The sequence below is a fragment of the Mus pahari genome, chromosome 16 (genome assembly GCF_900095145.1).
Source record: "Mus pahari chromosome 16, PAHARI_EIJ_v1.1, whole genome shotgun sequence".
Lineage (NCBI taxonomy): Eukaryota > Metazoa > Chordata > Mammalia > Rodentia > Muridae > Mus > Mus pahari.
The window spans coordinates 13012389-13028089 of record NC_034605.1 but is presented as its reverse complement, the minus strand read 5'-3'; the positions used below and the strand labels follow the sequence as shown (position 1 = coordinate 13028089).

At 39.5% G+C, this 15701-nt stretch overlaps 1 protein-coding gene across 2 annotated transcripts in view; it reads right to left on the bottom strand.

Annotated features, from left to right (window-relative positions):
* Adarb2 (adenosine deaminase RNA specific B2 (inactive)) overlaps positions 1–3375 on the bottom strand; it is a 531509-nt gene extending 528134 nt beyond the window's left edge. For both annotated transcript variants that reach the window (XM_021215573.2, XM_021215571.2), the window contains exon 1: positions 2938–3375. In XM_021215573.2, coding sequence (XP_021071232.1) covers positions 2938–3037 — 100 coding nt within the window. In that variant the 5' untranslated portion in view covers positions 3038–3375. The remainder of the gene's footprint in view (positions 1–2937) is intronic.
* Positions 3376–15701: the final 12326 nt, after the last annotated feature.

The following is a 15701-nucleotide window of genomic DNA, read 5'->3' as shown; positions in this document are numbered from 1 at the left end:
ACTTAGATATGATTTCTAAAGAAAATCCTAACTGAAAACAACCCCCATGGAGGCCATGCAAAGATGAATGATACGAGGTCTCAACAAAAGAAGACAAGAATCATCTTTAAAGTTTTTTCCTTGCAGAGAAACATGGGCTTCTGCTAGGTGACCCTGGGAGGCATGTTCTGTGACTAAGTTTCTCTGGTTTTAGATCTTTAAAGATACGCATTACTTCTTGTGTAGTACAGTGACAGAAACCTAACCTGTGAAAGAAATCACCCCATTTCCAAGATGATGGATTGAGCTTACCAATAATCACATCCTATCATTACCAAAGTTAGCCTGTAGCTAGAGTGTTTTAGTTTAGGGCGTAGACTGTTGGATAGCATACTCGACCCAAGACACCTTTTAAGTCTACACATAGAAAATAAAGATCCTCCAGCACACTGACCAACTGATGCTATGGTTCACTTTTTAAAATGGAGCTTGACTGGCAGATGAGCAGGAAACATCCAAGCATATGCACACTTATCATGATTCTATTTATTAACTTGTTTAATACATTAGTAACATATTTATTAACGTGTGAGAATGGTTTTATAGTCAGCATCTTCACTTGCTACTTAATGGCCTCCCTAGAATTCCTTAATTATCTCCCATGCATGTGTGGTCCTTCATGTTGGTTAGGCTTAAAACTCGATGCTATGCCATTCCATCTCGGTGAAGATATATGAGCATTAAGATAAAATTGAAAGACATCATTGCTCTTCATGGAGTAGAAGAAACATACATTTGTCATACAAGATATTACATACAAGCTTATCTTTTCCTGGGAGATGTAAAAAGCAATTGCTCTCTCCTATGACTGAGTATGCTAGCTTTTATTTATTTATTCATTTGATCATGTATATCTACATTGTTAACTTTGCCAGTAAAAGCGAATATTTAACAGTTTAATTTTACTTTCCTACCACAATAGCTGTTGACAGGTGCCACAGAAAAGGCCACTTAAGTACAGGTCTACACACAATAGAGACTGGTATATGCTTACCTATTGCCTTTGTTATGAAAACTTGAAGCTTTCCTAAAGTCAAAATTTCTAAGGATACAAATACTCGCTGTAAAAAATTTTTCTTTGGGCTGTCATGGCTCAGTTTATAGTAAATGAAGACTTTTTTGGGTTTCTTTTTATTACCTTCCAAAATAAATATTAAGGTGGTATGCCTGATACTTCATGGTAAAGAAAATGAAGAAAGATGAGAATTTCCTTTAGCTTACATTTCTATAAATTGTGTTATTATAAATACTGCTGCATTTGCTTGGTTCTAAATAGCTAAGCAGACCATTAAAAAAATTAGGAGACATAAACAAACATCCGAAGTATAAAGACATTTTTTTCTTACTTCTTTAAAAGTGTTATTCATTGTCAAACTGTTGAAAGCATGGCTTCCTTAATATCCCTGCCATTTTCAGTCAATGGCACATAGGCATAGAAGAAATCAGTAAGTCCATTTCAAAATGTTTTCAGATAACAAAGTAAGCATCAAGTATACATTAGAGCTGTTTAGGAACTGAAGTACAATTATAAAATCAGCCCCTTTGAAATCAAAGGTCCTGAAACACTCTAAGACAGGTGTTACGTCTCCTTTCCTCTCAGGAATTCTGGTGTGTGACTATAATCAAGGACTGTTTGCTTCAGAGTTTTATGTTTCTATTAATTTGTGCTACTAGGAATCATATGGGACTCAGGAACAGTTAACAAACACTTAGGAAACAATCTAGAAGAAACTTATCTTAGGCTCGCTAACATATCTAATCTATAGACAGATATTCTAAGAGGGTTAGTACATCTACCCGGTCTTACAGTGTATCTTGCATGAGCACAATTTTAGAAAGTCAACTCGCTAAGTTGTGTCTGCTCTGCATAACACTACGAACACTTAGAGAAAACCAAAACACCTCTCAGATACTGGTAAGAACACTGAACTTCCACAAACTCACAAGGAACTAGCATCAATGCAAGCTCCTCTCTGAGAAAGAAGGGATAGCTTTGGAATCATCCTTTATCCTTCTGTGCATATGGGCTAAAGATGCATTCTAGGGCACTGCTTACCACGCTGGAGGAATTGCTAATTTGACACAAATCCTTGTGTGGAAGCCCTGCGCTCTTGGTGACATTGACTAAGTTATGTGAAGCTCATTTCCAGCAATATCAGTAACAAGGCTCCGCCTGAGTTTGTCAGCTGCAACCTGCCACCCGGTTCCCTCTCCTTTTCTGGTTTGCAAGATGTAATTTTCTTTCTTATTTGCTACCAATAAGATACAGCATTCGTTTCTTTTTAGGCAGTAATTTCTGCAAGGACGTGCCTTGTCCTCTTTGTCTATGCCCGTGTTTACATGGCCACTGGGTATCTCACTAAGGAAAAAAAAAGCCAATCAATTTGGGAAGGCAATTGCCAGGGTTTTGCCCTCTTTTTCCTCTGAGACAATTTGGATGGGAGGAACTGGGGCGAGAGCTCTTTCCCTTTTTTATGTGTGTTGGCTTAAACGAGTGTTTCTTTTGGCACCCTGTGATAAGGTTGGCTCCAAGTGTGTCTAAGTGCCAGCCTTGGGTCTCCTGTAGGGACGGTGGCACCCAGGATACAAGCATCAGAGGACTGATGCTCCTCAGCTCAGCCCTCTCTGCTCTCTTCTCAGTGCCTCCTGCCAAACATTTTCCGCTGAGCAGCTGGCTGGCTCGCTGTAATTTCCTGGCTTGAGGAAAGCCCCCAGGCTATTTACAAAAAGATTTGAACTCACAAGTGCCCTACTCAATGTGGACATCCCAGAAGCATCCTAAAGTGGAGACAGGAGAAAACCTATAAGCAGCCAGGAGATCTGAGGAAGGACGAGGGGGAGAGACAGGGGAGAGTTGCAGCGGGCACCAGCAGAGCGCTCGCAGAGCGAGCTTCTTACCTTTCCTCTTGGACCTCCTCCTCCTCCTCCTCTTGGACTTGCATTTGAGTTGACTGCTTAGCCCTCCAGACCCTCTGCCACTCCCCAGGACAGATGCCATGCCAGTCGGGAGACCCAGAGATGAGCCGGTCCTTCAGCAATTTCACCTTTCTTAGTGTTGCTGCTGCGGCCGCAGTCGGGAGTGTTTCTGGTTTTGCAAATCAAGTATCAGGCTCACTTTTTAGGACTGGTCTCCTCAGCAAGCACCTTCTCTATAATAATTGCCCCGTCCCTTGATTCCGGATGAGCTGAAAGCCTCGGGTGCTCGCTGGGAAGCTGAACCCTTCCTTAGGCAGAAAGCTCTGGGAAAGATTCTCCCGCGCGTCCTGAGCGCCCTGGAGCTCTCTCCTCCTCGTCTGGGCTCCAGAAGCAGGGCTGCTACTTTTGCGCCTCTGCGAGTTGTTTGGCACCATCCACTTTAAAGCCAATCACGCAGGGAGCTCGTCTATTTGCTGCCGCAAAGTCTAATTAGATCCAATCACAACTGTCTTCAGGCTCTGACATCAGCAGCACCAGCTCCACCGCCTCTGGTAGCTTGCAAACTCAGCTCCCATTTGGATGGATGGAGCCGCCCAGGAGAAAGAAAGGTTTCAGAGGAAGCCACAATCACACGGAACTGGTTTTACTGGGAGAAGTCCAGCGGGGCAGTTTACAGGAGGGTGACTACCTGGGATGTCAAGGCTTCTTGCTGCAACCACTTGATAGGCTCAAAGCACGCAGGGACCGATTTCTCAAACCTCAGTTTTTAACTAGTGAACTTACTAAGATGCTCATTGTCTGGAGAGGGAAAGATCTCTCCCTGTTCAGGACTTCACTTCAGAAATATGCTGAGATTTCTAAGTGCCAGAGACAAGCTCTGTAGGGATTGTTTACTCAGAGACCGCGTTTCTGTCTGTTTACATGATTGTTATGCTCAGATCCCACTCCACCTCCCTTTCATATCCCAAGGAAAAGGAACGTGCATCAAAACACAGCTAGGGTTTCATCTGAGTGTTATAGAGATGGGATCCTCCTGGTGTTTGATTCACTGAAGGAAGAACAATCACAGGACAGACCAGGGAGAGAAGAGGAGGGGAGAGGAGAGTGGGAAAGGAGAGAGAGAGGGAGGGAGGGAGGGAGAAAGGTGAGGAGGAGAGAGGGAGGGGATGAGAGAGAGGGAGAGAGGGAGGAAGGAAGGAAGGAAGGAAGGAAGGAAGGAAGGAAGGAAGGAAGGAAGGAAGGAAAGGATGGAGGGGGGAGGAAGATATCCCATAGAAATCGTTAACACTTACATAGAGAATGTAATGTTGAGAAAGGTGGCCTGCAAATTAAAATGATGTTGAACCATTATATGTTCAGGGATATACCAGGTTTCAATGATTGATTCCCAGATTCTGACATAAGACAGCAACCATTCTGGTACCTTGTATTTAAATCATCAATTGTTAATCATCATAAGTTTGGTTTGATAAAGCATTCACTCTGAAGTTCAGTGGGATGAGTGAAGAGGAGGACATGAAAACTGTGCTGTTTCTGTGGCTTCCCCATTTCCATATTTTCTTGTTCCAGTTCCTTATGGGCCTGAGTATTTTCATAGCATTTCTCTTATGTAAGAAATAATTCTCCCAGGGAGCACTGGCAGTAATTAGGCTGTGCATGGATTGGTGCATTAGTGACTAGTAAGCTTTGATTGATGACATACAGAGACAGTTGACTTTAAATCTTAGCTTCACTGCTACCATTTATACTCATTTGACTAAACTGTGCCTCAGTCTCCTCCTCTGTGAAATGGGGCTATGAACCACCACCCCTCCATGGGAGCCATTCATCCCTTTCAGCCACTCTAGACAATAGCTAGCAGACAAAAATCGCTCCTTGAATATTCATTTTAGTCCATGAATAATTTCAAGAGACTCCTACAGGTAGGCCTTTGGGATAGAGAACTTGTGTTTTTTCCTTTCTTTCAGACTGTTTGACTTCCTGGTTGAGATGTATTGCTAAGGGATGGCTGCAGCCACATCAGCTTTCCTAGTCTGGGTCGGGCTCAACACTTCCCTTCAAGCAATGTAACCGTTTGATGATCTGAGCACTGAGAAAGCATGGGACACTGTCGTGTACCCTACACATCAGAGGCCGAGGTTTTGTGGAAGTGCAGTGGGGGTTACTGTCATATAGAGACTTTGTGGTGTACTTTGAGAAGAGCAGACACTGTGCTGGATTGTGATACATCAGATAATAAAACCAACACAAACAAACCAGTCCTGCTCCAGGCTCAGAGACTGTTCAGAGATTAACTAAATAAACATGACGAGAGGTCAACCCAGAAGCAACAAGCACATTCGTCACACACAGTAGCTGGGGTAGTGCAGTGCGTATACGGCCAAAGGTGAAAATCATGGCATGTAACCCAGAAGAGTCAAGTTGACCTTTGTTGGAGAAATTTCTTCCTTGGTCCATTCATGTCACGTGGATCTGAGGACCGAAATCAGAAGCACTGCTGTGGCCCCCAACCTTGCAAAGGGTTGAGAGTTTCAACTATAGTCAGAAGTACAGCTGTACAACCTCAGCTGAGAAACTTCTGTGCTCCATACAGAATGGCTGACCTAATCCAAGGTTTCCCTAATTATGTGCCTGCACATAACTGTCACAAAGTGGGGCCACCAATGGAAGGCCTTTCAGGTAAAGCCACACACGGATGCCTCATCAACACTTGGTTATAGGAATTTATAAAGGACCCTGTCTTAGGCCCATAACCACACTATCATGATACCTCTGAGACTCATACATACTGAGTCTTAATTCACTAGGACAGTGAGTAAGCGAGGCATAGAACAGAATATTGAAAACAAGATATAGTATTCATGATATAGAATTTCAAGATGAAAATCTAAATGTATACATTTAAGTATTCACATTTGACTTAAACATCAATTATGGCAAATCTTGAAAAATCTTCACTTTTCTTGAAATTTCTCCATTTTTTTTACTTTGCGTATAATGTATACAATATTGCTATATAAAAATATTGCTATTTTCTATACTTTGTGGATTTTGTGTGTGTGATGATACATCATAGATGCTATACTTAGACCTCCAGTTAGGTCAGGATACAAAAAACAACAACAAAAACAAAAACAAAACAAACAACAAAAATCCCCATGTCTCCATCCTAGAAGCAGAAGTGGTTGATGATGGCAAATATTTACACTCAAGCATGGTCTCTAATATGCTTCAGTTTGTCATTGCCAGCAGGGCTGAAAGTGAGCAGTGTTGACAGTCTGACACTCTTCTGATGAGTCCTTTTGCTTTTTTGTCTTTTCCCTGGATCACTTGAGCATCGCTTGGCAACCTTAGATGATGAAGAGCAGCTGGAAGAGGCTTTAGGACCAGGAGCCAGTCTCCATCCATTGCCCATCAGGAGCCATCACTGATGTGTCTTATGCTAATTATATTCAGTTGCTGTTTTTCCCACAGAACGGAAAACTAGCAAAGGAGCTTCCAAAGAGGAAGCAGGCTGGTCAAAAAGCCAACCAGAGCTCCACAGCTCAGCATGCACCTGTAAACTGTAGAGCTAGGTGAACAGAAAGGTGTGTGACTGCGCCCCCTTTACTGTTTGTCCTCACACCCAAGTGTCTCCCCAGTTTCAATCATTTGTAACATTCCATGGTTCTCAGATTCCTCTCATAATATCCCTCTTACAATAATCCGACCATTTTGCAATACAAAGGTGCTTATTTCTTTAATAAGAGCTGAAATCGTGTCCCCAGCTCACCAGTGCAAAGCCCCAAGCCCGGAGATGATAGTGTTTGTATAATGAATAATAATTTTCAAAGAACTGCTAAAGTTTAAATATTACTGTGAATCTCACTGAATTCAAGCAATGCATATTGTATAGCAGAACTGAAACAAGGCTTGTTTCATATATATCTCTTTGTATTGTCTGTGGCTCCAATTATTAGGAAATTGGCAGCAGAACATTCCCTGGCTCATGTTTATTATACTCACACGTCCAGCTATCTTTAAAAGTACAGTGTGATGAGGAAAGCCATCAAAGATGGTGATAGAACTAAGGCTTGCATAGACTTTTCCAATATTACTGAAAAGGAACACATGTCAGAATTCTATAGTCTTACAACTGATGTTACTTGGAAGTGATTGGAACTGGAGAAACACTGGGACCTGGGTGTGAGGACAAAGCATAGAGGCAGCATAGTACTTTCTGTTCACCTAGCTCTACAGTTTACAGGTGCATGCCAAGCTGTGGAGCTCTAGATGGCCTTTTAACCAGCTTGCTTCTTCTTTGAGTGTCCCTTTGCTAGTTCTGTGGATATATATATATATATATATATATATATATATATATATATATATAATCTTGTATTATAACAAGACCCCCTTCATTACTTTCCTTTCTTGGTCTATAATTTCTCTTCCCTTTTCACATCACAAATAGACCTCTCTTTCATGTTTGCACACATGAAAGCAAAAGTATGATATTTTCTTTATGGGTCTGGCTTCTTTCATATAACATGGTCATCTCCAGTTCTATCCATTTTCTTACAAATGAAATAATTTTATGATAGGTAAAACTGCCAGTCTGTCTGTATATCTATCATCTATCTATCTATCTATCCATCTATCTATCATCTATCTATCTATCTATCTATCTATCTATCTATCTATCTATCTATCTATCTATCTATGTGTCTAATACATATGTTGTTTCTTTGATTCATTCATCCACTGTTAGGCACCTAGGGTAAAACTTCAATTCCTGTTAATGTCTGCATTTCCAAACTGTTCATTTAAAAATACAGCTAACTTTGTTTCTTATTGGTTTGGAAAAACAAATAGGAACACCAATATAAATAAACATGACTTGCTTAGAGTCAGGATTTTGTTTAATATTCTCTCCCTACCAGACAATTTCACTAGGTGGGAAATATCAGAACAAAGGTTTCCCTGGAGATATTTATGTTTGCTGACTCACTGTAGCATCATACATGGTATTAAGTTATTATTTTTACAAACAGAGACATGGTAGAGGAGGGCTATTTTACTCTTTCATCTTCTGTCATTGTTCTTAAATTTAAATAACTCACATCAAAGAACTTGGGCATGAGACCAGAAAATATCTCCGAATGATATTTTGCGATAACAGCCGCTGTATAAAATGCGTTCATATTCACATTTCTGTCAAAGGGTGTGGAAACAGGCCGTTGAGAAGAGGCTTCATGGAGAGGTCTTGGGGAGCAGAGAAGAATCTTGAATGTGAAAATGTGCTCTATCTCATGCTCCTACTAAAATTGCATTTTCCCTTTTGTTCTTGGATTCTTCTCTCCCAGACATGCCTATGGTTTGTGAACACCCAGTGCATACTTAGCAACTTTTGGAGTGAACACAGTGTGGGTCAGATTTGTGAAGTTCCCTTTGAATGTTAAAACAACCACAATGTTAATGAATGTTTCTAGGTAAAATAATTCAGATAGACAGTATTTTTCTTGGTGATAATCATACTGATTTTAATTTGCTTATATATGTATGTATGTATGTATGTATGCTATTTTTCAGGAAAAAGTTTAGTTGAATTCTGTATTAAAGTTTCATAAAACATCATACAGAAAATACAGACCAAGAAAAATAATGAATTTATGGGCAGTTTGTAATGGGCTTGCCTCACATGCATTGGGATCTAGATCTGACATGACAGAACTGCACGGATCACATGTGATAGCAAGTGCATGTACTTCCAGTGTTACAGACATAGACGAGAGGTGATCGAGTGTTAAAGTCATATGTGGCTGCATGGCAAGTGAGAGATCATCCTGAATGACATGAGATCCTCCACAAAAAAACAAAGAAAAGCAGCCTCCATTTATAACTACAAACTCAAACTTCAGATTCTCCATCCTTGGGTTCCATATATACTATGTTGTCAAAGACATTGCCCTGTCCCAGACTTTATGTATAAGTGAATGATAATGACACAGCAGAATTGTTACATAGATTAAATAGGATCAAGTATGTAGAACTGGTTATGAATAGACCCCGAAATGATGAAGTCAAATGCCATATTTGCTATCTTCCTGTGGCAGACAGGACATTGATTTTAACTCTTGACTTACACCCATGATAAAAGCACTGAAAACCCCAGGGCTCATTTGTGGGCAGCTTCCCATTGCCAGAGACTGCAGGCCCTAAGGCCCATCAGCCACATGCCATGGGTGACCCCTAGGCATCAATCTTTCCTCGGGGCTAATTGTAACAGCTAATTCCATTTATTTCTCTAGGCTCAGGTCATTCTCAGAATGGATCTGCCAGCTACAGGGACAATGTGCAGAATCACTGTTTTATGATAACTGTAACCTTTTGAAAGAGTCAAGCATCCTATTTTACTACTAAATATTTATGCAGGTTATGGGAAATAATGACATGAAATAATTCTTCCCATTCAAGATAGAGTCTATTACCTACATTTACATTTAAAACTTGCTTGGTTGCTTGTTTCTGAGATATGACACCTTGATATTCCATTACATCATAAATAATTAGCATCATTTGAAGGTATATAGCTGCACAGTTTTCCATGCATATCCCTTTGTCTCAGAGGGACACAATTCAAGGAGTTAATATTTTTCCTCCCAGATCTTTTATAAGAAACCAGTGATTTTCAAAATGAATGATGTCATAGTCCCAGAGTTCTTTATGACAGTAGCATGAAAAGAAAGAAGCAAAACACAGACACAATTTATGGTTTGGGATGTTAGTCAATGTAATAAGTTGAAAGAAAGGGATGGGAACTTGTCAAGAATACATTTCTGTCATTTATTATAAAATCAGTTGATGTGATTGGCTTGTTTTAATTTTATTCTGTTTTTTAAAGCCTAAATAGTTTACTTATTTGGTTTTCTTCAATTTCTTTTTATCTGGGACACAATCTGTGCATGGATGTGGTGTGTGTGTGTGTGTGTGTGTGTGTGTGTGTGTGTGTGTGTGTGTTGGGTGCTTAACATGTGTTCATGTGTATTACAAAATTTAGCATAATATTTCATTCACTTTTCACCTTATAAACTAGCTTCTGATTGCTTACAGAGAGACGAATGAACAACTGCTTCTCATATTGTTTAAAAGCCTTGTATAAGAATTTTTTTATTTTCTTCTTTTAAATTTCTGGAACTAATTTCTAAAACTTTGCACTATTAAGTCACATGTCAGTTTATGAGAGAAAGTGGAAAAGCTAGAGAAATATTGGCGGGAATAGAGATGTGGGTTGTTGGTGGGTTCTAAATGATAATGAGGAGTAGGATTTGGCTCAGAGACCCCTCTACCTTGAGATCTGCACGTGACTGTCTTCCAGGAATATCAGTAAAAATACCTCATTTCAGAAGCCTCCACACTACCTGGTATTTCTGAGAGGACATATGAAGAAAATTGGCTACCACAGCCGGAGTAGGCAGTTTTCCTGTAGGAAACATTTTACTGTCTCATGCTTGAGTCAATATAATCCTCACAAAAGGTAATCGCAGACATGAATAATGTCATTGAACTAGAGCAGGTTAGTGTAGACAGTGTGTGCCTGTGTTGCCATTCTGAGAAGTGACTTTAAAAAGACATGAAGTAGGGAGGGAGACATTGTGTGTTGTTTTGGAGGAAGCTGGAGGAGAGTATGATAAAAATATCACATGAATATAGGTATATATGTATACATATCTATATATGTAACTTATATATAAAAATTTATATATAAACTTTAAAAAGGCTAAAGGTGTTAATTTTAAATATGAACAACACAATAATGAAGTGTATTTGATATCACATGTTCATTAAAGATGCCATTTTAGGCCATATGTCTTAAGTTCCATGAAAATGTGCATTGTTCTCTTATTTATCTAAAAACTGGATCCATACTGAGCAGTCTTTAATCTCAGCACTATTGTGTATCAGGAAAATAAGCCATATCTTGTTCACTTTTGTAAGTGCAATAGTAATACAAAGAGTTGAACCATAGCCATATCACTCCCAAAATCACAGGAGCAATAAGAAAATTACAGTAAAGACGATATAAGGGATCACACCACATCAGCACAGAGCCAAGAACGATTGACTATATTCATAGGCTTCTCCTTCATGTTTCAGAAGAAAAGAAATAAAGCTTATTACAATCTTCCACTAACCCATTTATCTCAGCTTAGCTTTGAGTCACAACATGTCTGTAGGACACCATTAGAGTCCTATAGACTCCTATAAAGCCCTTTAGCTTTATAATTTTCCTAAGGATATTGGGGGTTTTCTTGAAGAAGGAAATGGTCCTTTTTAGAGCATTGGGTGTGTCCCTTCAGCAACTATAATTACTATGCTTTCTTCTGCTTCATATTTTTAGTTCTCAGCTAAATTATTATAAATCCATGACTTCAAAATCCAACTACTAGGGAAGTTCTACCCCATGAGTTAAGGACCTCTGACCCTGGGCCTCTTTCTCTGTTGTGGGAAACAGTTATGCTTCAAAGTATTAGGGTGAGGATTTAAGGAGTTAGCATTTTGAAAGTTACTGGAGCAAAGGAAATCTGTGTGCAGGTACCAGAAAATAACTCGTTAGTTGCTGTCTCTGACACCTTACAGGTCTGTTGGCAGAGGGAGGATCCAGGCTTCAGTATAGGGAAGTTTCATGGTAAAAGAATGTAGCTGAGAGAAGGGAGAGCCAGATGGGACCATGATTGTGTTATCTGTGTTTCACTTTTCTCCTTGGCAGAGATAGCAAACATTGATAGCCACCTTCTAGAGTCAGAACAGTGGCTAACACATTGGAGAGAATATATACAGATAAGAAATTCAGTCACTCTTCCCCACCCCTTGTGTGTTTTTGTGTGTGTGTGTGTGTGTGTGTGTGTGTGTGTGAGAGAGAGAGAGAGAGAGAGAGAGAGAGAGAGAGAGAGAGAGAGAGACATGTGTGCTATGGCAGGTGTGGATGATAGAGAACAACCTCACGTGTCAGTCCTAGTTTTCTACCTTGTTTGATATAGGGCAACTTTTGTGTTATTTGCAGATTCCTATACCAAGCTAGCAAGACCATAAGCATCAAGAAATTTTCCTGTTTACAATTCCTATCTTATAGCCAGGAACATTAGAATTAAAGATTATCGTAGCGTTTGTTGTGTTCTGGGGTTACAACCCTGATCTACACTGCCAAGTGCTTTATCTGTTATTCTGACCACGGTGTTAGAAGTTCAATATTAGCATGCATTTTGTACCATGGTAATTTTGTACCATCTCCATTTTCTTTCTCTTTACCATACAAGTGACTAAATGCCTTTTTTTTTTCTTTTCTAGGGTAAAATGTTGGACCAGAGTAAGTAAGAGGAGATGTAATAGAAAATGATTACTAGGTTTAATTCATATTTTTGTTATCATAAAGTCCTTTCCTGTACCAAAAATATTTCTTTAAAATGACATGAGAAAAGTCACGTGAAAGGTAACAGCATTCTTTCAAGAAGAAAGAATGCAGGAATAAGAAGAGGGGAGGAATGTATAGAATTCTAGAACATTCCAGAAGTTCTTAAGTTCAAAACAGATATGAACAAGCTCCACTGTGAGTTGTATAACTCTCAAATATATATATCTGAGAGTAAAAGTGAGTTTGGAGCCAAGCAGCTTTGATTTCAATCTCCAGTTCAACCCCCATGATGTTAGCAATCTAATCTTCCAAATGCCATGATATATATGCCCATGTTAAGTTGCAGCCACTAGATATTATTATTTATGGGAAACATCTCCTCCCCCAGACACTTCCTAAGAACTCCCATGTCTCTCCTCTGTACTCATTTCCTGCCACAAACCAGGCATGAGGCTGTTATTTCACTGAGCCTCTCCATGGGACAGGGAAGCAGATTTCAACTGCACACTTGCAAATGTGCTGGGATCTGAGTGTCCTTAGATCTACCCATCGAATCTATGGAGCTAGGCCCTGGGCATCCTGGCTGTAGACCGACAGTGGCACTGGGTTGTTTAAAGTCCTGTTGGTTTCCATGGGACACTTGGTAATGGCCATTTGTCCCTGGGAGCTAGCAGCCAAGGGAGATAGGATTTTCTGAGGCCAGTCACCAGCAATTCATGTAAATTGCAGTTTGAGTGCAATCAATAGATGTGACAAACAGCCAATGCTGGCAACAGGGGACATAATGAAGGTGAGGCTGTGTAAAGGCTCACAGATAACAATGGAGGGGAAATTACAGGGCAGTGTTCTATTGAATAAGTGTGGTGCCAAATGTGCCTCTGCTCTCGGGTCAGACTTTCCAACTGCTCAAGTGTCTGTGTTCTTGTCCTTTGTAATTGCTAGTGGCAGCGGAGCTGGCCAGACTTGTGGAGGGCATGCATTCAGCATGCATTTGTTCTGCATCACAATCCAGTTTGGATGGCACCAACTGATCCATGGTGTCAGTGACCACCTCCCAGGGGACAAGGCACCACTGCAAACACGGACATTCCTCACAGTGAGAGTCAAAAGGCCTGCCATTAAAGCAATAATGGGTTCTGAGCACTCCCGGAAAAGGATTAAAATGGAAAAACCACTTTGGCTATTATTGCAATGTTTTCCATTTCTTAAGTATCTAGAAAACTGTGTCTGTTAAATGAAAGGAAATATGCTAATATGGTATTTCTTCTTTAAAATGTGAAAAGTTGGAGAGATGTGTGTTGAAAAGCATAACCTTCTATCTACAATCTACATGCATCATAGTGTTTCAATAAGTTTAGGATAGAATTTTTCGGTATCTCTGTCTTGGCAGTTTCAATAATTTGCAAGTGGCATTTTTATTTTCTTAAAACTATGTTCTATATTTTAGTTCTTACACATTGTTTTTTTCCATTTTAAAGATATAATATAATTTATATATTAAAGTACATAATTTATATAATATGTAAGTTATAATACATAAATTATATAATAATCTAATATAATTACATAACTTCCTCCTTCCCTATCTTCACTCCAAAACTTCCCATATACCCCTTGCTCTTTTGAAAATTCTTGGCCTGATTTTTTTTTTATTAATTGTTCTAACACATATGAATATGTATATATTCTTAAATACATGAATAGAAAGTGCCAGGTCGATATAGCATTACTTCTATGTGGATATTGAGGGCTGATCATGGTGTACTGGATAACCAATTGGTGTGCTCTTCCCTGGGGAGTCTAATTCTCCAGCTCTCAGTAGTATTTGGTTCCCCCAGGTCTTTGCGTGATGTTTAGCCTCCTGGGCTTTTCCTCATCCACATTAGCATGTCTATTGTTGCAAAACTATATTTTAAGATTTTCAATCTGTATTGGAAAATTACTAGGCAGTGCTGTAATTGTTTTTTTATGAGACTCAAATTTTTATGGCTGAAATGACTGCTTTTTATCTACAAATTGTATTAATAATTAAATGTGTTGCTTTTATGTTGTTTAAATCTCCAATTTGATACAATGGAAGAAGAAATTTGTTTTCTCATTACATTATTATCATAATATATCCACTCAAAAATTCAAAGCATCAAAATAGACAAGTAAGGGCTCTCCTGGCAGGTTGATCATGTTGTCACCTGTAAACCAGATGGCAATTTGAGATTAAATGCAGGTTCCCTGCTTTTTAGGTAAGATAAGCTTGCCTGCACAGAGTAGCTTTGTCGTGGGCAATGAGTAGTGTTTGGGAGTATCTAGGATTCTCTCTCTCTCTCTCTCTCTCTCTCTCTCTCTCTCTCTCTCTCTCTCTTTCCTTTTTAATGGTATCACATTTAATTCATGTATTCTACCAGTTATCTTTGTTTTCCAAATGACATGCACTTTATAGTCATTTCATATCTCCAAACATTGATTTGGAGACATAATTAAGTAAAATTCGTCAGTGAAGCCAATGCTGTCATGTTCATTAGTGAGTTTACATAATTTTTTCAAGATCTAGTGGCACAAGGGATATGAACTTAAACAAAGCAGACACTCCAGGAAAACGATTTCCCTTGATAAATAGCATTTAATTTTATTATGCACAATGAAGTATGAAGTATATTTTGTAAAAAAAAAAAAAAAAAAAAAAAAAAAAAAAAAAAAAAACTTTCAACCCCTTGATAGAGCCAGTATGATATGTATGCCTCATGGATGGGAGTGCATCCACATCCTTCTTCTTCCTCCCATAATTCTTCATGTATTCAAATTGTCCAAGGCCCTGGAGTGTTAGAAATGCAGATTCCGTGGCCACAGCTCTGTTCACAAAGCCTGTTTCCCTGTTCAATCCCAGCTGTATGGGATAGAATGCAGAAGAAATCTTGGTTCATTCTACTTCATTGAGAAGAATAAATCCAGATAAAGCAAGAGAACAAATGAAAAGTGGTACTGCATAAAGGTCACTCCAGTCCACAAATTCCGCCTACATGGATCAGGGGCAAAGTGAATTCAGGTTTTAAAATGTAAAGCTGATTTGCTTCTCACTCTCTTCTTCAAATGACTGACCTTCTTCACAAGACTCGATAGACTTCATAGGAATTTAGGACCCAAGGCAGCCTTCCATGGTCACTAGGATGATGAATATTCAAAGCTTTTGGACAGAGAAAGCTCTGTTTAAATGATAGTGTATGTTGAAAGCGACCAATTGAACTCGCCATCAAAACAGCTGCTGTTTTGGAAGCAGACTCTGGCCTCCTTGCTGCCCAGGCTTCTGGGGCAGAGCCACTTCTCTATTCCTGAGGGGGTACAGTTATGAGCTGCTAATTTG